We start from the raw sequence: 26457 nt of genomic DNA on the forward strand, positions 1-26457 counted from the left end.
TTTTGCAGCCAGCCTCAAGCGGCCAGTCGATAAATTACAGTTTTAGTCACTTCCTTATTGGCTTCACGAGAGAGAGTGGGAGGTTGCCGCTTGGATTTGAATGCACAACCATCTCTAGGGTTTACAGAGAATGGTAAAAAAAAAAAAGTGAGAGAAAGAGCAGATATACAGTACAGTGAGAGGCAGTTCTGTGAGTGAAAATGCCTTGATGATCTCATGAGTCTTGATTTCTGCTGTGATAGTAGGATCAGAATTTGGCTGAACAACATAAAAACATGGATCCATCTTGCCTTGTATGAATGGTTCAGGCTGCTGGTGGTGTAATAGTGTGAGGAATGTTTTCTTGGCACATTTTGAGCATCTTAGTATTAATTGAGCATCGATTAAATGCCACAGCCTAGGGCTGCACGATTCTGGATAAATTGAGAATCACGATTTTTTGATCTCATATAGAGATCACGATTCTCCTACGATTCTTTATTATTATTATTACTATTAACATTATCATTATCACAAGTATATAAATTAATTATTTTATTTTGCAAGGATTCTTTAAATTGATCAAGTGTGACAAAGACATTTATAACAAAATATTTCTATTACACACAATTATTGTTCTTCTGAACTTTCTATCAAAGAAACCTGAAAAAAATCTACTCATCTGTTTTCAACATAATAATAATAATAATAATAATAATAATAATAATGTTTTTTTTGAACGGCAAAACAGCATATTAGAATGATTTCTGAAGATCATGTGACACTGAAGACTGGAGTAATGATGCTGAAAATACAGCTGCACACCACAGAAATAAATTACATTTTAAAATACATTCAAGTGAAAGCAGTTATTTTAAATGGTAAATATTTCAAAACTTTACTGTTTTTGCTGTACTTTGGATCAGATAAATATAGTTTGGTGAGCAGAAGAGACTTTAAAAAAACATTACACATCTTATGGTTCAAAAACTTTTGACTGGTAGTGTATATATATTTAAAACCCCAGTTTTTTTAATATTAGAATGATGAAAAAAGTTGTTTAGATCACTGATTCAACGACTCACTCATAAACCTACTACACTTGTTTCATTTCTGGATGAATCAGCGTTTTTGAACGATTCTCTTGAATGAAAAATTAATTCATTGACAAATAAATTAAGACACTTGTCGCCACCTATTGGTGAAACAATGAAATCAACACAAACGTTATTTAAAGCGCAGTACTTTCAAAAGGGGATTTGTTATATTTTGATCGCTGCCATATAGACATCAATGTTTATATTTAAACTATAAACTTTATCCCAGTATTTCTGTGATAACATAAATGACTGTAAGACAGATATAATACTGTGTAGTTGAAAAGACTGTTTGTGAAGATGTTTCTTAACCAAACATGGTAAGAGCTCTCTCTGTGTCAGCGGCAGTGCGCGCACGGATTTGAATGATCCGGTAAGACTTTGTCAAAGGTTTAACAGACTCGGGGAATCGTTGTCTTTTAGAAATGAGATCGAGAGGGTGTCTGAATCGAGATCGCGATCTTTTAACGATTAATCGTGCAGCTCTACCACAGCCTGAGTATTGTTGCTGACCATGTCCATCCCTTAATGACCACAGTGGACCCATCTTATGAGGGCTACTTCCAGCAGGATAGCATGCCATGAAACAACGTTTAAATCATCACAAACTGCTTTCTTGAACGTGACAATGAGTTCACTATACTGAAATGGCCTCCACAGTCACCAGATCTCAATCCAGCAGATCACCTCTGGGATGTAGTGAACAGGAGACTCACATCATGCCATGTCAGTGATGCTATTATATCAATATGAACCAAAATCTCAGAGAAATGTTTTCAGCACCTTGTTGAATCTATGCAACAAAGAATTTAGGCAGTTTTGAAGGCAAAACTGGGTCCAACCCAGTACTAGCCAAGGTGTACCCGATAAAATAAAATAAAAAAAGAGTATATACTGTATGGTTTTAAAGCTAATAAACATTTTGATTTAAAAAAAAAAAAAAGACTTTTTGTAATGAATAATTGCAATTCAGATACAAAAAGAACAATCAAATGACATATTATTAAAATATTTAATTAATTGGTTGTTTAATACACACTAATGTTGAAAAGTTTGGGTCAGTAAGATTCAGTCAGTTTTTTATTTATTTAATTTGAAAGAAATTTATACTTTTAATATTAAGCAGCACAACTGTTTTCAATATCAATAATAATCAATGTTTCTTGAGCAGCAAATCAGCATTTTCAGAAGATCATGTGACACTGAAGACTGGAGTAATGATACTGAAAATTCAGCTTTTAAATAGTAAACTGTTATTTTAAAATGTAAAAATATATCACAGTATAACTGATTTTAGAGTATCTTTGATGTTATATGGCGAGCATGAGAGACTTCTTTTAAAAACATTCGAAAATCTTACTGACCACAAACATTTGAACAATAGTTCAGTTACCATGGTATAAAATCTTAGTCTTAATCTCCTCCACCTATGTGGATATATTATGCATTGTTTAAATGTTTCAACACAGTACAGATCTGCAGAAGTGTCACCTGCAATGCAATCAGGTGTTTTAAGACTTCAATGCGTTCCAGGTGGTCGGGGTTCTTCTTCATGTAGGCCTCTGTGAAAAACGCCTGAGGGGAGAAACAAAGATCTCAATTAATATCAGCCAGTCCTCCAGCAGAGCTAAAGCTTCGAGGCATGCATTCATTTTTCATATTTGACCAGGAGAATAAGTACAGAGGAACTGTGGAGCACATCTGACAGATTCAGTCAGTATTATCACAGGTGGACTTCTTTTGGTTAAAAATGAATAGAAGCAGCAGAAGAGCAGAAAGTCTAACCTTCTCGTAGTTGGAAAAGCCACCCATGACAGCTGGGTCCACGATTCCATTGAGCATCATGGAGAGGGGGTGCACAGGGAGAGAGCGGTCACACGCCTGGTGCTGCACCAGATTACTCAGCTTCTCATTGGTCAGCTCCATTGTTTCTATGGCGTTGTCCAAAGGGCTGATCTCTTCCTACAAACAAGTAACAACAGTTCAATGGATTATGATTATAAAAACTATTTATGATCATACACTACTACTTTTATTCAGCAAAGATGCATTTAAACTGATCAAAAGTAACAGTAAAGACATTTTGAATGTTACAAAAGACCTATATTGTGTGTTTAATAAGCAGCAAATCAGCATATTAAAATGATTTCTAATGGAGTAATGGTGCTGAAAATTCAGTTTTGATCACAGGAATACATTTTAAAATATATTCTTAGGATGAAAGATTACAAAGACAGTAACATGCACTAATAAAATGAGCACAATAAGATACATGTGTGAGAAAAGTGAAAGGGATCCATTCTGATGTCATGATGTGTTTAGGACGAGTAACTCACCACCGACATGGATTTCACTTCAAACCACTTGAGGATTCCTGGGAAGCGGTATGCTGTGATAAAGGTGGTCCTTTCGATCCACATGGTCTGTGAGGTCAAAGACAGAGAGCCAGATTCACACCGAGGGGTTCCAGGAGCTGAAGGTTAATCATCTCCATTTATGAATAATTATATAGGGCTGAATTACAGGCTCTAGTCAAATGGTCACAACAGCATTTAATTTTATTGCCAATAAAAGTGATATTTCAGTGTTAGCGTGTGTCCACTTTCCTTTAAAAGAGTTATCAAAATCATTATCTTCAGAGCTTGACAATCTTTTTATTTTGTCCCTGGTACTTAGAAACCTTTGAAAGGACCTTGACTGAAAAGATCATAATACAACCCTCTACGGACACCTTGGCAATTGAATCGCCATTGGCATATGTTTTGAAAATGGCACAGCTTTTTAAATACCTTAAAGTACATACTTAACATCAGTCAGTCAAGCATTATAATATTATAATTCTGGCAGTTTTTAAAACTGAAGAAAAAAAATCTAAAGGACCTCCGTTATTTTGACAGGAAAATACAACAAAGAACATTGTTTACATGTAACGCGTCAACTCTGCATGATATGTAAGACTCGCTCGCTCGCTCTCTTTTTTAAGGTACACTAAATACACAAACACAGGTACACTGTGCATCCATAGAGCTGAATTGAAAAATATCACAGATCGCATGATGGAGAGTGAAGCTCTGAACCTATCCGTCAAGAGAGTGTTCGGCGAATTAATATATATCTGTGCTATTGGCTAATCCATTGGCTAATATTATATATATTTAGTCGCCAGGGTGAAGATTTAGTCGCATATGCAAGTGATTTACTCGCAATGTAGAGGGTTGTAATAGTAAGTTTTTCCAACCGAAGGTGAAGTCACCAACAATAATACAATACAATAAATCATAACTCACAGCAAACTCATTGTCAGGATCTTTTTCTCCTTTCCTGAACGGTCTTGAATATTGGAACTTTTCCACCTCGTTTGTCCTGTAATAACTGAGAAAACAACAGAGGATCTACAAGAGCATTATTTATAAGAGACGTGAATCATGACAAGTGTGTGGATTCATACTTGAGGATTTGTTCAGGAAGCTCCTTGTCCTTGAACTGTGAAGGTAAGTTTAGGACAGGCTTCACCATAAAACACTGAATATCTGCGAAAAATTTATTAAGGGTAGAAACGGTTCACATTTCTGTAATTTGGCCCAAAAAAGCATTTGGATGCAATGCTTGTTTAATTTGAAGCACAAACAATACCATTCACAAGTTTGGGGTCAGGAGATCACCTAAAGCAAGTATTTGAATGAGTACTTGATACAAAAACTTCACTGCATCATTTTACAGAAAAAAAAAGTGATTTAAAATGTACAGTGGCTATAAAAGAGTAAAATTGCATTATATAACAAAATATCAAGGCAATCAGCAACTAAACATTTCTGTGAAATAAATAAAATAAAGGACACTTGCTTTGATATTCTTTAATCCAATGCAATGACATTCAGACATTCTAAAGGCGTCACAAGTGTGCACAATTAAAAATTATGGGGTCGGTAAGATTTTTTATGTTTTTGAAAAAGGTCTCATGCTTACCAAGGCTGCATTTATATGATCAAAATACAGTAAAAATAAATAATGTTATATATATATATATATATATATTATTAAATATTATTCAAATTTTAATATATTTTAAAATGTAATTTATTCTTGTGAAGCAAAGCTGAATTCCTCCAGTCTTCAGTGTCACATGATCCTTCAGAAATCATTCTAATATGCTGCTTTGCTGCTTAATAAACATTTCTTCATATTATTAATGTTGCAAACAGGTTTGCCACTTCATATTTTTGTGGAAAATATGTGAAACGATGCATTCTTTCAGGATTCTTTGATGAAAAGACAGTTCAAAAGAACAACATTTTTATAAATGTCTTTTCTTGATCAATTTAATGCATCCTTTCTGAATAAAATCATTAATTTATTTTAAATTCACCAAAAAAAATTGGAATGTTCATGTATTTAATCATACATTTAAACATTAAACAAAGCAAAAAATTGATAAAAAATAAATGAATCCAAATATTCTACTATTTTGCTAAAGAGTAAAGGATACGCTGACCGGGTGAGTTGCAGATGTTGTCACCAGGGGGCGATGTGATGGTCATCTTCACTGCATTGGGAAACTGAGACATCAGCTTCAAGCTGAAGTCCTCCAGCCACTCATACTCTTTACCACGGTAAATGAACATTTTGTTCTGTTAGGAACAGGCAGAATAAGTTGAGTAAACATTGATGAAGCCCATATGAATAACATGATCTTCTGCAACTTTTAGCTTTCAGCTTCTTCCTCTACTCGAGTGACATCCATGGCTTGATATCTGGCATGCACAACCAATGATAACTGCAGACAGCCTTTCATTTCATTAGACATCTAAGGGGGTTTTTGTATCTGTAAAAGTAACGCCAGGGTTTTCAAACCCCTGACTGTCAAAACAAAAGTAGTATTTTCTTCTTAAAACCCAATTACTCAGAGAGCTCTTTGGAAAAGCTGTAATCAAACTATCTGTTTTCCATTGGCAATGATTGACACTGAAATGCCAAAAATCGACCCGACAGCATGTTTGTGTCACCATTTAATCCATAGTTTACATATTTCAAACCACATAAACAACAAAAAGATTATACATTTGTGGACTAAATGGAGAAAAAGCTCTCCAAGTTGTCGTTTGGAAATCTAATTCCTCATTCCAGTTTCATTAAAGGCATTAAAAATGTCAAATTCACTCACCCTGAGGAAGGATGGAAAACCCTGTCCATAGTATCCCACTGCGAAATATTCTGGCTGGGGTCTCATTGCGTGCATGATGTTCTCAAAATACTGCGCCTGCTGTTTCTGTGTACAAAAACAACTGGGATTTGTTCACTTGAATTTGTAGTTGAGGCATTTAAAAGTGAAGCATAAAAGGAAGAGTTCGGCCAAAAAACGAAAACACTGTCATCATTTGCTCACCCTCATGTCATTTCAAACCCATATGACACGAGATTTACGTGCATTCACGATGCTCTTATTCATGCAATGAAGGTGAATAAGTTCATAGTGCTTGTGAACTTCATTACAATTCTTATGAAGTCATTCAGCAGCTTAATGTGAAGTGAATCTAAATACCCACCATTATCGCCAATATTCAACCATATCTGATAAAAAAAAAACTGCTCATTAATTGACAAAAGAATTACTTGTTTGACCCCTATTGCACGTAATCCTGCTAACCAAAAAGCTTCAGTCAACTTCTATTACTTTTATCTGCCTCCATAGTGCTTTGATCAAAGCACTTAACCCCTGCTCCTTCACTTGGAAAGACCAACAATTATGATCCTTTTAGTAATTTATTTTAAAAGGTTAATAATAATCAAGGTCTTAGTCATTAAAAATGTTCAAACTGTTGAAATTGTTCTTCCAACTCTGAAAACAATGCCTTGGGTAGTAGCATGCAACACTTAATTTTGGCAACACTGAAGAATTGCAATTACTGCCAATCATTTTGAATGCTCTTGAGTTCTGTGAATCATTTCACCCATTGCTAGGTCCCACAAGAGCCTGTTATTTAGTCCTATGTACTTATTCATAAATGAAGATGATTCACCTTAATTTTCTAGAAAGCTTCTGTGTAAATGTGGCACTTTGATTTTGACCTCTGTGACCATGTGGCTCTTTTGTTGTTATATATGGCATTGAAACTGTGATTCCTTCACTGCAGCTCTCAAATCTGTTTCAATATATGTGAACATAAATAAGAGTTATACTGGAGGGTTTAAGGGTTTAATTGTTAAATCAAAAATGTATGTACTATACGACAGTATTGCTTTTGATAACTAAAACTATTAAACATCTTTTCAGCAATTTAAATAAAGCCGAAATTATAATATTGAAATGTTTAAACATTAGAGTTGCTGCATGAGCAACAAACTGAAATTAAGTTTAAACTGAAGTACTAAAATGACTGCAAGTGAGGTACACATTAAGTTAAGCTATATGAAACAAAACTAATAAAAATGACAAAAGCACATAAAATTACTAACAAACTAAAATTACAATGAAAACTGAACATATATCAAATAAAATAAAAAATACAGATATCAAATAAAATGAAATATAAAAATATTAATAAATACTGCAAATAATACTAAAACAAGTGTGGTTTAATGCTGTATTTAGTAAAATAAGCATGCATATGCACACCATCTGAGGTGCTGGTCAGAAGACATCAAAGTAGCATAAAGAGGCATAAGATCGCACACTCACTTGCAGGTGATTCTTTATTTACCAACGTTTCGGCCCAACATCTTTTGGATACCTTGACAAAGCCATTGTGTCGAAACATTGGTAAATAAAGAAGTGATTGTGCGGTCTTTATGCATAATACTGTTTTTTGTCACTTGTGCTGCCTGAACATTCTACTAAATATCTCATTTTTGCTCCATCAATAAAGAAAAAAATTCAATCTGAAAAATTAGGAATGACATAAGGATGAGTAAATGATGACAGAATACGTGCTTTTGAAAATATTTAAAGGGACAGTCCACCCATTTCCTCAGTGGAACATAAAAAAAGACATTTTGGAAAAATACCAAGAAGATTGTTTGGTTAGCAGCAATAAATGATGTGTAAATGATAGAATTTCCATTTTTGGATGAACTATCCCTTTAAGGTATGGTACTGTAGTTTTTACTGTACATTTTATGAACAAAAGAACATGGAAAAGTTGTCCACCCAATTCATCAGCACCAACAGCAAAATTCTCTGATCTAACTGAAGTCAGCTGCCAAGTGAGAACTTGACTGAGCCAAGGGCAGAACTGAGGAGAGTGTGTATCTGCTACAGTAGTTGTAATCGCACCAGTTTCCTTCCTCCTCTTGCTTCAAAATTGCTATATTTATTTCCTGTGCAGAGTGACGCTGCTACCCAGCAGACAGGGTTATGAGTTACCAACCCAAAACGTGAATAAATATGAAGTGTGTGAATCGAGACGAGCTCAAGGCTTGTCTCACTAAAATATTTGTTCATCACAGAGCATCTCCTGCTCTGACAGAAGCTCTGGGAGGTTTGTCTGTGGCATAACCTTCAGACCACATTAACAAAAAACAATGGGGAATTCTGCCACTTCTGTCTCACCAGCAGTTGACTGAGCTCTATGAAATCAAACATTTGGTTTTCGTGAAGTTTAACCAACTGTTTGGCCATCTCGATGGCCTTCTCCCACATCTGTGGACAAAAGAACAAACAAACAAGCTCAGAATCTGGCTAATGAATAAGAACGAGTGTTGAACGCAAAAAAATGTGTTATCAATTATTGTATTAAGAGTCTCCTTTATAGTGTTCAAAACCAAATACATTATCTGAAACAACTTTTTTTTTTTTTCATCTAGCTGCCAAGGCAAAGTTTCTTATTGTTCTTCAAGTTAACTTGATGTGACACTGAAGACTGGAGCAATGATGCTGAAAATTCAGCACTGACCACAGAAATAAACTACTTAAATTAAAATAGAAAACAATTGTGATAATATTTATTTATTTTACTCTTTATTTAATTTAACCAAATTAATGCAGCCTTGGTGAGAATAACAGACTTCTTTCAAAAACATTCAATAACTCAATAATTTACAAAGCCCAAACTTCTGAATGGTAGTGCAGTTAAAATCTGTTCTTTACAGTTGTACTTCCCTAAAAAGCTGTGAGTAAAGGCCATGTAAAAGTCTTTAAATTAGATGTACAAGCTAAATACATACTTTGCCCTTGTCCAGATTGCACATTATCTCCTGAAAAAGTCTTTCCTTTAGCTCTTGTTGCGTCCACCCCTGAGTTCCGTCCCATGGGATCAGGTGGGGCGCACATGGTTTGTCGGACCACTAGAAAGAGATTGCAAAATTCAGCCATGCTAATCTCACTGACCTCATAATCACCAAACTGTGTTGCAACTTCAAGGAACATGCTGCAAGGGCAACAGGATTTTCAGCGCAGATATTCAAATGCAAGCAGACTAAGTTAATTTAGAATAATACGAGTTTAATGTTTGGCTTATATATAGATTAGGAGGATAACGACTGACTTTTATTTACATCTAAAAGTATGAATTGCGCCAACATATGTTTTGTTACAAAAGTACATATAAATTAAAAATAAATTCCAATAAATATGGACAACAGATAATGAATAAAAAGCAGCTTAAATTTACGATATTTTTTTTATATATTTTATTTAAATACGTTTTAAATGGCCTAATTCTTTGGTCACTACATACTTCTGATACTCCCATTTGAGTTATTTCTATTTTGATGACTTCATTAATAAACGGAAAAACAGCTGTAAAGAATAAATGTCTCTTAAATTTTGACCGTCAATGTGTTATAAACGATATCTGCATTATAACGGCCATTAGTCACCCTTCTTTCTAGATGTCAAAACTTAGATATCTCTATCTAAAGGCTGGAGTACACTTGACGACTTTTAAAATGTGAACAGATAAAACAATAGGCATCATACACTTGCCAACTTTGTAAATCGTCATAGAGGAAGAAAAGATCATCACACACTAAATGACTGAGGATCACACAGTACCAGACTATGAAGTCGTTCCGATCACAACAAACTTGCAGAAACGTGCACTTTGTTGCAAAGAGATGCATGACAAATGAAAACAATGCGTTCTAAAATTGATTCATGTTTGATATCTCTCTGTCTGAATAGATTCATAGTCTGAAGTAGTGGTTGACCGATATATCGGCATATATTTGGACGATATCTGGCATTTTTCATATATCGGCATCGACCAATACGTTTTTCTGCTTGTGTTCGACTCATTTATTTTGATGGCTCGCATGACTTTTATTATGACGGTTCTGAGAAAGGCAGCTCACATTCTCCCTCTTGTTTGATGTCGTCGTTAACAGTTCTAATATGGATAGAAGTCGATCTAATAATCAGATAGAACGGTTAAACAAAGGATTTAATGTATACAAAAGTATTATAACGACTCCTTTTATATTATTATTAATAGAAAGGCAAACATTATAATACTTCATCATTTGCCATCAGCATTATGCAAATACACATTTGTATCATTTAAACAAATCCTTGAATGACTAATGAATATTTAATTTCACAAACCATGCAAACTTAGTCGAATCCAGCTGTGAGATCTTTTGCATTTTTATCCAGCATTATCGCGTGTTCTCTGTGTGATGGTCAGTCCATGTGTATTGAATGCTTTAAACTCCTGATTTCAAATTATGCTGCGCTTATGCATTTGCCCACTGTCTTTGCCCAGTGTATTCATGTCATTTTCTCTGTGTGCTGTATGTAAAATGAGTGTTACCCTGGCTTTATTTGAAAAATATGATTCCCAATGCACACAAACAAATCTGTTACTACTTTTTAATTTTTATTAAAATATTCATTTATTTGTGAAAATACTTTGTCAACTAAATCATAAGCATGTTTATTTTACACATTTATTTTTTAATCCATCGTCAAATGATTTCAAATTACTTAAACACATTACTTAAATATTTATTAAAATAAATTTATATCGGCAATCAGTCACCCTGCTTTCCAAGATATTGGCAGTCAAAAAATATATATTGGTCGACCACTAGTTTGAAGCTAATAAAATCAGAGTCTGGGACTCTCATACACTACATGATTTTCTACACAATCTGGCAACTCAAATCTGCAGACTGGCTCTGACTTTAAACAACTAGTGACGACTTCCTTGGACTATAATTTGGGGCAAAAACCTGGACAAAAGTCATGTCGAGTATTCCAACCTTAAAGCTGCAGTAGGTAACTTTTGTAAAAATATATTTTTTACATATTTGTTAAACCTGTCATTATGTCAATGACATGAATACACCGCTCCCGTTAAGAAACAACCAATCAGAGCTGCGGTCCGTAACTTTTTTATGTGTTCAAAATTTACAGTTTACAAAATGTATATAATAAGTGAGTACACCATGAATCCATTTTCCAAACCGTGTTTTTAGCTTGTCCTGAATCACTAGGGTGCACCTATAATAAGTGTTTATATTCGGACTATTTTAGATTGCTTCGGGGGTACCGCGGCGGAGTAACCCAGTACCTTTGTGATTCTTCATAGACATAAACAGAGAGAAGTAGTTCCGGCTACGATGTTCTTCCGCAAGATGCAAGCAGTTCTGTTTATTAACCGCTAGAGCGTCAAAAGTTCCCTACCGCAGCTTTAACCTACACACTATCTATCCCTAGATGTCTCTATGTAACCTTAACCCAAATCTGCAGTTAATAATAACAGTCCATACCTCCAGCAGTTCAGCATGGAGCAGCAGGGTGTAGGCCGCCTCTGTGTAGTTCTCACAGTCTAGATGTAGATCACGTAGCTTGTACAAATACCTAATGAAAGACCACAAGATGTATAGATGCATGCATCAGATTCATATTTGTGCCATCAACAAAGACAATAACATTTGATCATCAAAAACACTTACCGGATATAAATATCCTCCCTCTTTTTTTCTTTGTAAAAGTTCTGTGGACATGAGAGAGAAGATACAGAGATGTGATTTCATAAAAGTCTCTAAACAACTTTTATCCCTTACTGGATCCTTGCTGGTCTTTTCAGCAGGTGGAGCACATAATAAGGAATATTTATGAATACTGCAGCTGTGTTTGAGGTTCACAGGGTCTGCTTCTCACCAGGACGTTGACGGTGCAGATCATGCGGAGCTCCGGGCTCTCATCATGGGTGATGGTGCGGTAAGCCAACAGGTTCTCCAGCAGACTACTTAAAAGAAGAGCCAACGCCTCACCAGACTGAGAAAGATAGCGGTGCCGTCGACAGCGCTCCAACAGCCTGGACACAACACAACAAAGTGTTGAACAGACTGGTGAACAAAGTACACAAATTAAGTATAGATACCCTCATAAAATTTTACTCCAGTATAAAGTATTAATAATTACATTTTCATGTTTACTTCAGTCAAAGTATCGTATCAGAGTAAAAGTATCGTAAAGTATCAGAAGCGTTCGTTTGTTAATGTACTTAAAAAGTTTTAATTTTTTTATTCTAGTCAGTATAAAAGCATTTGATTTTTTTTATGTATTTAAAAATAAAAAAGTTTTAATTTTTTTTATTCAGCACTAGTCTGAATAGTCAGCACTTAGTTTAGTGCATATATTTAATATGCATTAATCTGCAAATAAGCAGAACATTTTTACCAAAGCATATTTTATCAAAACACAAAACTCCAAAATACTAAAACATAAATTTAAGTCAAAGATAATTTGAATGCACAAACAAGAAATTGACTATATAGTATTTTAAAAATTAAGAAATATATATGTGTATGTTGAGAAAGTATGAAAATACAAAGTACAGATGTCACATGGGGCAATAATGATAAACCTTTTTAAGAGGAACACAAATGTACTAGTTTTGTAAATGTTTTAAAGTGCTACAGCAGAAGGGAAGAGGCACTGGCATTCATTTGCAATATTTTACATTAAATAGCATATAGACAGTGACGCAAATGCAAACGTGTCCACATCTAAGCAATGGGCATAAACAGCTCGCCCTTTTACAGCAGACCTGGTTTACAGGCAACTGACAGTGATCTTAACACCATTTTCAATAATCAATCTTAAAACTTACTTTTCTAAGTACAAAACAATCAAAATATGAGAGGCATCACATGGTAAGAGGAGAGGAAAATCTCACGTTTTCTCCAGCAAAATCTTGTATTGTTCATCACCGCGGCCTCCTTCAACTTCCTGGTCTAGTTTTGTGATTAACTCATTCTCAAACTGCAAAGAACATAAATGCTTCATCAAACTTTCTGACCATCATATAAAAGCCTACATATGCAACATCTTAACAGACATGGGGCCTCATCAGTACATTAGCCTAAAATCTAACTTCAAATTAAAAAAATTAAACAAAATGCATTTAAAAAATCACTGTAAAAAATAAATCATTTTACGTCATCAAACCTAAAGCATAAATCTTAGGTTAACAAAATTATTAAACGAATATTTATTTTAATAAATAGATACTTCTGCATTGAATAAAATATAAGATTTATATTTAATATTTAAAAATGTGAAAAAACCTGTCACAATGTATTCTTCATTTTTGACCAAAATACCAGCATTGTTGACAGCATTATGATGCCTTAATAAGTTGCCAAGGTAGACAACTTCTGCAGGTTTTAAATCTGAACTTCTGAAAAGTATGCTGGCACAGAAACAGCCCTCACCTTCTGAAAGGTGTGGTTGGTGCTGAAATGGTGTTCGCACTGCATCATGTCAAAGAAGATGGGGATGATGGCTTTCCTCAGCTCCGGCTCCGGCACTAACGTGGCTTCCAGGATCGGCCCCACCATCGTAGGGATGAACTTCATCTTCTCTTGGCCTGAAAGTGACATAAACATCCACTGACATCACAAAACAGCCAAAATTCCTTCAAAAGAAATAAAATATGAACTCTGTCTCAGCCTGTCAAAGACAGAGACTACAGTAGTGATTTTACTCTATAAAAAGCAGTTTTAGGACATTCTGTAAAAATTCTTCTTTACATTCGACCACTTTTGTAATTGTGGTCACTTTCTATAACAGATAAGAAGCACGAGAAAAAGCTTTTACCGAGGTTGTACCACATATCTCTCAGCTTGAAGCCGATGCTCTTCCGCATGTCTCCGTACCTGTTTACATTTTTAGAAACTCAATTTAAGATGTCAGCCTTTCAAATAAAATGAACAGAAACCAACACTTGAACACTAGAGAAACAATGTACCCGCAGGTCTCTCACTCACTTGTTGAGAATCTTGTTGCGCTTCTCGAGCGAGAAAGACTCCAGCTGCAAGGACTTGTGGGTAAGGAAGGCAACAATCAGGTGAAAATAATTGTTCCAAAGCTATTGAGAAAAAAAACAACAGGAAATCATCAAAACAAAACAATTTCCTGAGCACAAAATAGACATAAAAAGTTCAGTGAGGCTTTGCTGTAATTTCCTACATTTGACTGCACAAACAATGCATAACAAGTTAAGTTTAACACTTATGACCAATAGTGAACTCATTAAAACTAGGATTTATTGAGGGAAACTAGTATTTACGACTTCATTGTTTCGAGAACAGAAATTTTCTATTATTATTACTTGTTCTATTATTGCAACACAGAGCTAGAAATTGACCTGGATTATTAGAAATACTGGCAGATGTTTTTAAATTGTGTTTTGAGTTACATAAGCACAGATGAGTAAGACCCAGTCTTAGACAATTAGTTTGTAATGATATACTCTAATGCATTTGCTTTTTTAATCAACTGAGGTCTTACGGGTGAAATACTTCCGATGCACAGACTGTTAAATGAATGGTAACCAAGTTGGGTATTTTTCAAAAGCGTTATAGATGATATATACTAAATGTCTGAAGTGCAGAAGGCTTCCAGTGGGTGCAAAATCCATAAGCTTACCCAAAAGATCATCACAAATGAGCATCATAAAAACATGTTATATAAGAGCGTGCAACAGAAAATGTTCATATGCTTCATAGAAATGCCCTAACATCACTCTACTGGAAAATAATTACATGCACAGAACAACTGCTCACTCAGTGCATGCAGAGATACTCACAGTGCAGATTATCTGTGGTCAAATCACTACTGAACATTAAAGGTTTTATTATTTTAAACTCGGTGGTCTTATTATAATTTTTGACAGTTTTTGTTTTTGCACCATTTTCTACAATCTCTCAGACCCTTAGGGTTAAAAAGGATATAAATTCCCTGTTTGCTTATTAAATGAGAAACAGTGGTCTGCCGCGTTTACACATGATGTGTGGTTGTGGGATTGCTATTGGGTCTCATAGATTACACGGTGTGACAAAATCAATGCTGAATCTGTCAAAATCAGACTGAAATTACCAGAGATCTCATTATAAATTTTATCTACTGAAAATCGGATGGTCCGAGGCGAAGTAACATAATGTTTAATAATCTAGAACACATTAAAATGAGCTTTAAAGACAACTGAGTAAATATTTAATGTACTCAATGTTTAATTCCTGGTGGAAATAGAACCACAGGTTTACATTTATGCATTTGGCACACACTTCTATCTAAAGTGACAAATACACTTTTATTTACCTCTTTTAACCATTCTGTCAAATGCCATTTGGATTACAACCATCCCAACACTCTAGTTTATGGGATATCATTGCTTCTGAAAGATTTATGCTGCCTTCAACACTCAACCAAATGAAGTATAGGCAGGTTTTTGCAGGCAGGATGTTGTGCAAACATTGGATTTGGATCTGTCTTGATGCCTTCCTGCCTCAATTTACTGCCCGTGAAAGAAGTGTTCTTCAATTTAAGGATTCAGCAGTGCTGTTTTTAGGATTGGGATGGAAACATAAGTTCTGATAATTACAGTATGGCTAGCACAATGGACGCCTTTATCTCAGAAGATCAAGGAAAATATTCCCCATGGTACAGCCTTTTAACTACAGACAACTCTCAATCATTTCTTATCCAAAACACCAGAACCGTTCTTTAAAGGTTCATTAACAATTATTTTAATAATTTTAAGAATTTTTTTTTTATTTGGAAAAAAGGAATGCAATTCCTTGCGATTGCAATTTTAATAAACTAGTATTTAATATCTTTATTTCACATTTTAATCAACCTTAACTGTATATTAAAAAATGGAACTCAAACAAATAAGCAGCAACACATTAATTCATTTTTTCATCTTCAACCCAAGCTGAGGTACGAACAACCAGTCAGTACCTAACTGCACTATTTGAGCCTCACAGTTAGTTGTATATGTGTTAGATTCACTATAAAGAAATGATTTATAACTGTCAATACACAAATTACACTGATTGCACTGCATGTTTGGGGACTGTAAGATTTTCAAATGCTTTTAAAAAGAAGGACTTTTAGCATAAAGGGATATAAATAAATTAATATAAAATTTAAATAAAAAAAATCTAATATTCTGAAATATTATTACAATTTCAAATAACTGTTTTCTGTATGAATATACTTTAAAATGCTAATTATTTCTGTAAAAAGTCAAAGCTGTATTTTCAGCATCATTACTCCAGTCTTCAGTGTCACATGATCTTCAGAGATCATTACTTCAGAAATACGCTGAGTTGCTGCTCAAGAAACATTTTATATGTTTATATCATCAATGCAATTAAAACAGATTAATATTTTTGTGGAAACTGTGATATATTTGTTTTCAGGATTCTTTGATAAATAGAAAGTTAAAAAAAAGAACAGCATTTACTTAAAATAGAATATTTTGGTAAATTACAAATGCCTTTACTGTCACTTCTTATCACATTAATTCATCTTTACTGAATAAAAGTATTCATTTCCCTTATGGACCATAAACTTTTGAACAGTAGAGTAAAAGAACAATTCATAATTGTCAAAACTGGCCACCAGACAAAATAGAAGTGGTTCTGATTCAGTTGCCTAATAATCGCATTGCTAATCACTGTTTTTTTTAAGAAATTGTGGCTTGAGCAATACAGAAGCATGACTGTGTTTCCAGCAATATAATCTCGGTCTTGCCTGAAGCATAATTGTGTACTTTAAACCCCTTTACAGTCCCCATTAAACTGACCTGCAAGTGGAAGTGTGTGGAGTCCAGGAAGTATCTGTTGAGAACATCTGAGTACTGGTCAATCGCCCACAGAAAGACTTTCATTTGGTGAAGATTCAAGATCATCCAGTCGGGCGGAAACACGTTGCCCATCAGGTTTTTGAACATGATGAAAGTCTCCATTAGAAAGTCCTAGTTGGGAGACAACAAAGAAACAGATTCTTGTTGTTACGAGCATGTACGTGTATGCCGAGGAATACTACGATTAGACGCAGACCGGCAAATGACATTAGTGTTACGCACAGATATGACTGAGCAGGAAAAACTGATGCTAATTTGAACCTGCGCTTATCTTGTTCTGCTATTAAACCCTGACATGCATCGCATCATTCAGCTGTGCAAAAGGTAGATTATTTATAACTTAACGCTCAGAGAACGAAAAGCTCTACAATGATAGATGGGGCCTGCGGAGAGAGCGGGAGACTTACGATAATGTCCTGCCTGGTTTTGAAGGTGCTGATGTATTGTGCATAATGTGCGTCTTCCATTTGTTTCAGGATTGCGGTCATGCATGCCAGGTAGTGGCCCTGTGTCCAGAGGAAGAGAAGAAATAATCAATAACTGCATGTGCCGCCCACTCTGCTGAGGAAACTCATAGCCACAGGCCTGGGCAAAGAAATAAACAAGTTAAGTTCAGTGGTCCAGACTGCTATCGTTATGAGTTTCAGCAGGTGTGTGTGGGCTCCGGTGCTGTGCGCTCGAAACAACAACAGCTTTGACAGGAAGGTAAGCTGATTCAGCACTGCTAAACATTTCTAGAACACTTCATATTGTGGTGTGCCGGTGTCTTACTAAGAAGGGAGAGTCCAAACTCAGGTTGATGACTGTACGGTTGACCCTCCGCAAGAGACGGTCCACGATTAACTTCACATGACCGCATGTGGGACCCTGAAAGCATAAACAGGTGAATGAGATGCACTGAAGGATGCTTGAATGCATGATGGGTGAACCCAGAAAGGAATCTCTCATCAACAAACAGCAGTGCAACTTAAAATGACCTTATTTTGGAAATTTGCAACATAACCGCTCCAGCAAAGAGATGCTCACAAGTCGCAGGAGTCTGACCTGGAATGCATACCTGTCTCAATACATATCAACCCAAATGTCAAGCAATCTTGAATGCACTGTCAGATCAACAAGCTAGCATAATGCATCATGGTTGAAAGATTAGCTTGTCTGTATACATTCAAAAAAGTCCTTTACTGTCTCATGTAGTTAAGACTTTTCACCAGGAAGTCTTTTTTGCGAACCATGGAAGCATTTATTTGCTCAAAAATAGTGTGTATTATTAATATAATTTTAAATAACTGTTTTGTAATATATTTTAAAATGCAATTTATTACTGTGAAGTCAAAGCTGTATTTTTAGCATCATTACTCTCGTCTTCAATGTCACATGATCCTTCAGGAATCATTCTAATATGCTGATTAGATGCTCAAGAAGCATTTCTGATTATTGTACTAATACTGACTTGTGCTGCTTCATGTTTGTTGATTCAAATTATTGATTTAATTTATCTTGCACATCCATTTTTATGCCTTGCAAATTAAACGGTTTCTGAGGTCTTGTGAATTCTATTCTATATTAACTTGACAAATCAGCAAAATTTGCAACAGCTTTATAAAGATTGCCAAGAAATAGGAAAATGACAAAACAATAATTAATGTTTTCAAGAAATAGGAAAATGACAAACCAATAATTAATGTTTTTCAATGCATGTCATTTTCCAGTTCCATTTTCTGCTGGAAATTATATTTTTCTGAAGTAAATGTACATGTGAAAAATAAATAAAAACATAAATAAATGTAAAACACTTATTATAATATACTTGTTAAATAGAAATTAAATATAGTTAGTCATATTTGTTAAGATATATTAAAACATATGATCAGCAAGGATGCATTCAATTGATCAAAAGTGACGAAAGACATTTCCCAAACATTTATTTTAAATAAATGCTGTTCTTTCCATTAATTTAATTCTATTCACTATGTTTTGCTATCACAAGAATAAATTACAGTTTTAAAGTATATCACAATACAAAACATTTGTTTGTGTAATAATATTTCACAATAATACTGTGTTGCATTTTTTAATCAATCAAACGAAGCCTTGATGAGCATAAGACACTTTTCAAAATATTATAAAAATATTTCAGACGCAATAATTTTTTTTACATGTATTAAATAATACAAATGCATATCTAAAATCAATGTGTATCATTCTTTTGTGTTGGGGCCAGTGAAAGTGCTCAGAGGAAGTAAAAATGACATACTGTATTGTTAAGCCATGACTCAATAATTCATTGGTAATGTGTAAACACGTCTCTGTTTCCCAGTGGAATGATAAAACCTGTACAAAACCTCCTGGAAACTGCATAAAGCCAACCAATTAGTTTGGTTCCTGTGGTTTTGCTCATCAGATGGTCTCAGGCTGAGATAAGTTTCCTCATAACTGGCATCAACTCAACTGCATCAAACTCACCACGTCTTTACAGTCCAGCATGTCCAGGACGGTGCTCAGCAGCTGGACACAAGCCTCGAGATCAGGTTTGTTGTAGTTATCGTCCAGCTGCCCACTCAACTGATCTGTGATCAGAGGCAACAAAACATCTCTGCAGTCTAAAAGCACAAGAGAGTATATGAGAGATGTGGATGATATGATATGTTGACCTGAACGGCTATCAAGTCCTACCTGGCTGTTTGAACAGGTTACTCTCAACAATTTTCACCAGACAGCCCAGCTTCTGCCTCACCATCTGAGAATCTGGGATGCTTTCGATGAACTTAGCCAGCTGAACACTGGGAGAGACAGAAATGTGTTCGATGAAAACATAGTGGAAACTACACAGCATGGTACAGAAATCGCAAGTCAGAGGGTAATCACGTAAAAAGAAAAGAAAGAACTGACATACATTTCTGAACTCGAGTGTGAACAGTTGAAATAGAGTACATTCCCTACACTTGTCTTCAAACAGAAGATGAATGCAAAGCCTGTTAGAGATGTGATGCATTTACCAAAGATCTACAGCGTCAAAGACCTTCTGTAAGTCAGTGATGATGCCAGGAAGTCTCGGTTCTTAAATACTTTTTTTTTTTTTTCTCACATTTCTGTTTTTTAACCATTAGGATCACTGATGCAATTTATATGTAATTATAAGTGTCTTACTGTAACCATGATTCACGAGTTCACACTTACATATAATTAGCTGAAGTATTATAATGCATATTTGGCGTGCTCCGAGCTCGGGAATGGCCCAAACCTAGAGTACCCCCCCGTATATGTAAAAGTGTAAAATGATCTCTAGTGGAGGAGATGGGGTGGAGGGGGGATGCTGATAAACCGTCAATGGAGACAGGTAGGCTAATTCAGCTGTATTTATACCCTAAGGTTGATTATCTTAAGTGGCTCCACCTGTGCTAATTAGGCTAAGTATCTGACGTGCTCCTCCCGAACCTTGTTATGAAACTGCATTTAATGCAAAATCTTATGGTAAACAACAGTATCCCACAAATCTGTTTCTAACAAAACTGGTATATAAACTGGTGGTGATGCAGGGGCTAGATTTGTCATAGCAATGTGAAATACATCATTCATTTACTTTACCTGAGCTCTACAGCGTCAAAGACCTTCTGCAAATCATTGATGATGGTGGGAAGATATTTCAAGATTGCTCCCTGTACAATAAACAGAGAAAGTTCACTACATATATAATGAAAACAATAATATTGTGAAATATTATTACAATTTAAAACAAATGTTTTCTATTTGAATATATTTTAAAATTCAATTTATTCTTGTGATGCAAAGCAGAATTTTCAGCATCATTACTCCAGTCTTCAGTGTCACATGATTTTCAGAAATCATTCTGATATACTGATTTGCTGCTCAAGAGACAATTCTGATTATAAAAAAGTTTGCTGCTTAATATTTTTGTTTAAAATGTGATATATTTTGTTTTTCAGGATTGCACAAAAAAGCACAAAAGCACAGCATTTGTTTGAAATAGATATCTAAATAATTTCATTGTCACTTTTGATTAGTTTAATGGATCTTTGCTGAATAAAAGCATTATGTACTTTAAATCTGTAACTTTGTACATTTTTTTACAAATCTCTGTTCACAAATGGTATCTGTAAACATTTCTTCTAAACGTTTATGTATTTCCATGTGGGAAAAAAAACCTGCCTTTATTTTCACTCCTTCATCCAGAGGTCTGTCCATCAGAATACTGATAGAAAGAAATAAGGTCCGAATGGAGTCGAGAAACTGCCCTCCATCTTCACTTTTCCCATAAAACCTGACAAAAAAACAGAAGAAAATCAGAGATCTATCCATCTATCTATCTATCTACAAACATGCTGCATATGGATGCATTTCATCTTATAATGCATTAAATCAAGCTGCTTATTAGAAAGGTTTACAGATTCAAAAATGTCTTGATTTAATTGTCTTTGCTGAGATTTTTTTTTTCCTGTTGTTTTTTAATTTTTGCATTGTCAGATCAAGGACAAGTTCAATCAAGCCCTCTTGAAGGCTATTTTTGAGAGCCAATAAGGGCCAGTACTCACCTCAAATAGAGAATCCGAGACTGCACAATGAAATAAAAAAGATACTTGAAGGCTTTCAAAGCGGCGTACAGTCGCTCCGTATGAGCCGGGTCCTCAGCATGGCCCACAAAATAATTCAACACTTTGGTCAACTTCCTGTGAAAAGACAAGGCAAACCGAGGCAATTACGGCAAGCCTGTAAATCAATACAGGTCACAACCGAGAATGTCACTGGACAGGTGTATATAGAGAACAGGTCAGAGACGGTCAGAGTGTTAGTGTGAGATGGCAAGGTGAGAATTAAATGTGGACAAAAATGGCCAAGTTATATTAAAACACATGAACTGTGACACAAAGGACAGAGGAACCCAAACAAGACTTACTGGTACGCCAGAGTAGCGCTGAAGTGATTGCTAATGTAGGTCTCCAAAACAGGGTTGAAATGCTGAAACTTTACGTCGCCGATGAGTGAGATGATGAAAACCTGAACAAATCAAGCAACAATACAATGTCTCCTCCTTTATTTTAGAATCACTTTAAAACTTATGAAGTTTCAAGACAACATCAAATCTAAATGTAATTCCTTAACAAATGTCGCTTATTTTGAATGATTCATCAGAAGAAAAACTGTATTAATTGTATTTCATCACACTGGAGTCTCAACCTCTGCGAATCTTCAAAACAGCCTCAAAGGACTATGGGGCACAAACGTCAAAGGTCTGTCTCTCTCCATCCCAAATGTAATAAAATGAACACAGTGGTTGACAGAGAGGCTGAAATCAATTAGCACCCAAAATAAATAATGGTTTTCATAGACATCAAGCGCATATCACATGGTGGGATATTCTGACCTGTGTGTCTGTGAGGGGGAAGACATCCCACATGCAGATGGCGATATGGCGTGTTATGGTTTTAAGGTTACTCATATGGATAATTAATGAAAGCGCAATGACATGGAGAGTGCTCTTGATGCAGTTTGTAACTTTAATGTAACTTTTGTGCAATTATTTGGTCCCACCAAGCCACATGATCTGAAGTATCATGATTAGAAAAGAAGACCAAAGTTTAATACTTGTTCAGATCCCAAAGCCCAAGTATGAGCAACAGTGTTGAACAATCTGCCCACACTATGAATTTTCATTTATGATTACTGGATAAGGATTTTTATATATACACATGAAAAATACAACATTTATAAAATTATAGATTATAGAAAATTGAAGACTTTATTGCTTTTCATGACAATGAGATTGTATTATTATCATTACTATTATTATTAATATTTAAATACTTTCTGTGACTCTTTAAAGATATTATCAGTAGTAATGTTAGCTGATATAAATTAATTAATACTAACAGTGTCGTTCATATTTATAGTTTATTTATATATTTATTCTTTAGGGATATTATTATTATTATTATTATTATTATTATTATTATTATTATTATTAGTCATAATAATAATAATAACAGATATGAATGTGATTGTTATTTTTATTTATTAATAAAATAAGAAATATTAATTATGCGTATTCAAAGTAATTGTAATTATAATGACAAAATCTAAAATAGAAAAGTAATAAAACATTAATATTTATGTTACTATTAGTATTATTACGAATATAAATAATCATATTAATATTCATATAATAATAATCATCATTATAATCTCTTTAAAAGTCATGAAAAGTAATAAGATATTAGAAAAATCTATATTTTATATTCATGTATTTTTGTAGTTTAAAAAAAAATAATCCTTATTCACTAGTAAAAGTCATGCAACACTGAGTGAGCAACACTAACTGTTCCATGCTTGCGATGACAGATCTGAACATGTGTTATTTCTATTTGTGATAGTTAAAATCATAAGGCTTGGTCCCTGATATATCCAGGTTTTACATTGCTGGAGAAACTCCATCATAAGCATAGGTTGGCAACTGCTGGATGTTTAAAGAGTGAGTTAAATAATCGATACTTGCCAAGGCATTGAAAACCAGTGTATCATAGGTTTCTTCCTCTGAGGTCTCCATCATGATATTAAAGAGAGCGTCCAGTGTGTCCTGCAGGAACTAGAGGAACACACAAATAAAACCTAAGATCATAAAGCAGCATTTTAAAGAAGGCCAAGTGTTGTGTTTTCTACCACCCTTACTTTAATTATCTCTCCTCCTTCTACTTCCATCAGTTTCTGAAGGATTTCTTCAAGTCTCTCAGTGTTTGATCTCCAGTTGAGAAGCCCCAGAAGGTCAACTGAGTCAGAGGAAATTAAAAAAGTTATAGAAAGCCAAGTACTGCAAGAACGTTGCTGTCTCAAACGGTTACATATTGCTTTTAGAGGTGATAGTTTAGACCAAAATAAAACTTTTGTAATTATCTACTCTCACCTCTCTTGCGGTTTCAAAACATATGATTTTTTACAGAAGTTTTCGGAAGCCATGCGACAGCTTCAAATGTAGAAAAGACTGATTTTTTTGTTGTTGTATTATCTACTATTTCAGTTCAATATGCGGAGACATCAGTAAATGTCAGGTTTGCAAAGACATGAGGGTAAATAACAGAATTGTAATTTTGGGGTGAAATATTAAAAAAAAATTTGTGGGAGGGGGGTAGGAAAGGAAATGCCTCTTACCGTTTTGTGTAAGCTTTGTGGAGCAGGTGAGGGTGGCGATCTGGAAGCTGTCTTTGGTGATGGGAATGATGCCACCATGATGAAAGGATTTTCCCGTCTGTCTCTCTTTCTCTTCCACATCAGCATACGAACCAGGCAGAGTCAAATACGTCTTGGCATCGTCAGCTTTCTTCACATCTACCTGTAGGAACAGAAGAGGAATTGAAAGTGGCATTTCTCCTCGGTGGAAGAGTAAGACCACATCACAGAGAGAAATAACAGATACTGCAGGTATAGAGTGAAGTTCAGAGAAGTTTAAAGACATCTACTGGTTTACATGTAAAGATGAGGCTTAGCGACTACAAAGCTTCTTCTTCTTTTTTTGACAGAAATTAATACTTTTATTTAGCAATGATGCATTAAATTAATATAAAAGGGACGGTAAATGACACCTATAATGTTACAAAGCATTTCAAATATAGTATATGCTGTTCTTTTGAACTTTCTAGTCACCAGACAGTCCTGAAAAAATATATCATGGTTTTCAACACTAATAATAATAATCCAAAATGTTTCTTGAGCAGCAAATCAGCATATTAGAATGATTTCTAAAGGATCATGTGACACTGAAGACTGGAGTAATTCAGATTTGCATCCAAGGAATAAAATACATTTTTACAAATATTCAAATATAAAACAGTTATTTTAAATTGAATTTTAAATTAATAAATTTCTGTTTTCCGATATAAAAGAAATACTATTAGAAATGTTAAAGCTCAAAGTATTTTATTTCCTGTAGTCATCTTTAAAGCATATCCTTCCAACAACAATTCATTAATTTTTACTACAGCAAGTATGGAGCAAATTTTTCATTTAAAACAAATCTCAAACATTATGAACTAGCAAATAATGACAGAAGTTTACATTATTTCCTTAAAGAGATAGTTTTGTTTTCAGTGCAAACTAAGCTAAATCAGCAGAACTTGTGGCACTACATTGTGAACCACAAAAAAATAAATAAAGAAAAAATAAAAGTGGTTAATGCCAGTTTTACATTTTCTGTATTATGTTTTCATGACAACAAATATGTTAAACTGAATATAAAACCGAAAATAAGCAAATATTCTAAACTGGATATAATGTTGTACAGAAAAGGTAATTATCTAATTATTTCATACTAAACTCATGATAACGTTTATATTTTATGGCTAAAATGTCACTGAAAATTACCAATAAAAATTGTGATAATATTATGCCACAAGTTCTGCCAATTGAGCTCAGTTTGCACTGAACCAAGAAGGTTTCTCACAGAAGCCCACCTTGTAGACAATGAGTTTGTGTTTTCCATCTGGAAGTGTGGTGCCATCCGACTTCATCAGGCGAACAAAAGCCATGCCAAAAGGCTTCTCGGACTTATCTCTAGCTACAGAAATGAAAGACATTCAACTTAAACACAAGCCTGAATATACAACAGCAAAGAGGTTCTCAAACTGGGGTCAAGTGAGATCTGTATGAACTCCAGCTTATTCTTTATTTGTAAAACTGTTTTTCAAGCATAACGGTTTGCCCTATGTTGGACCTACAAACAAAATAAGCAGATTTTCTTGTGCATAAAATACAAAGTGAAATGCTTGCTACAAACGTGCCCTGCATGACAAGGTTAAGAACCCCTGCAGAAATGAATGAATGAAACTAAAGAGAACAGAGATCATAGTCCTCAGCTTCTACACACAGTTCTAGCTACTCAACATCATTTATTTACTATAAGGTTCTGTGAATGTCTGAAAGATACTCACAATCTTGAGACGATCTGTGTCTAAAGGTGAGCTTCAGATGACATCGACACACATCCTCAATGGGAATGGTCACCTGACGGACAGAAGAGAACGGGTGAATACGAACCCAGGTGTAGCTCTTAAGTCCCTTTCACATGACCCATGTTGAGGGCATCAATGCACCTCTTAGCACATGCTTCAAGAGTCACATTGACCTTGACATGGAAAGCATTGACAGGGCAATTTTCTTCCTGGGCAGAATGAAAGTGGCAGGTGTACACAGTGAAAATAGTGCAATCAGATGGAAGAAGAAACATATTTGAGCTTAAAATAAGAAAATGCATTACTCTATCTGATGATATGCATTTC

The 26457-nt window shown here is 34.8% G+C and overlaps 1 protein-coding gene across 1 annotated transcript in view; it reads right to left on the minus strand.

Annotated features, from left to right (window-relative positions):
• LOC113097021 (dedicator of cytokinesis protein 5-like) overlaps positions 1-26457 on the minus strand; it is a 54924-nt gene that overhangs the window by 8698 nt on the left and 19769 nt on the right. The window contains exons 16-45 of the mRNA XM_026262254.1: positions 26110-26182; positions 25633-25736; positions 24335-24515; positions 23858-23955; positions 23685-23774; positions 22089-22189; positions 21727-21861; positions 21344-21455; positions 20762-20832; positions 19850-19956; positions 19640-19776; positions 17948-18043; positions 17584-17682; positions 17117-17287; positions 14292-14392; positions 14122-14180; positions 13737-13891; positions 13199-13284; positions 12178-12334; positions 11970-12010; positions 11784-11874; positions 9237-9356; positions 8623-8712; positions 6238-6342; positions 5563-5704; positions 4525-4606; positions 4364-4448; positions 3413-3499; positions 2862-3038; positions 2568-2651 (exon numbers count right to left, since the gene is read on the minus strand). Of these exons, the coding sequence (XP_026118039.1) occupies positions 2568-2651; positions 2862-3038; positions 3413-3499; positions 4364-4448; positions 4525-4606; positions 5563-5704; positions 6238-6342; positions 8623-8712; positions 9237-9356; positions 11784-11874; positions 11970-12010; positions 12178-12334; positions 13199-13284; positions 13737-13891; positions 14122-14180; positions 14292-14392; positions 17117-17287; positions 17584-17682; positions 17948-18043; positions 19640-19776; positions 19850-19956; positions 20762-20832; positions 21344-21455; positions 21727-21861; positions 22089-22189; positions 23685-23774; positions 23858-23955; positions 24335-24515; positions 25633-25736; positions 26110-26182 (3237 nt within the window). The remainder of the gene's footprint in view (positions 1-2567; positions 2652-2861; positions 3039-3412; positions 3500-4363; positions 4449-4524; positions 4607-5562; positions 5705-6237; positions 6343-8622; positions 8713-9236; positions 9357-11783; positions 11875-11969; positions 12011-12177; positions 12335-13198; positions 13285-13736; positions 13892-14121; positions 14181-14291; positions 14393-17116; positions 17288-17583; positions 17683-17947; positions 18044-19639; positions 19777-19849; positions 19957-20761; positions 20833-21343; positions 21456-21726; positions 21862-22088; positions 22190-23684; positions 23775-23857; positions 23956-24334; positions 24516-25632; positions 25737-26109; positions 26183-26457) is intronic.

Source organism: Carassius auratus, unplaced genomic scaffold, assembly GCF_003368295.1.
Source record: "Carassius auratus strain Wakin unplaced genomic scaffold, ASM336829v1 scaf_tig00216070, whole genome shotgun sequence".
NCBI lineage: Eukaryota > Metazoa > Chordata > Actinopteri > Cypriniformes > Cyprinidae > Carassius > Carassius auratus.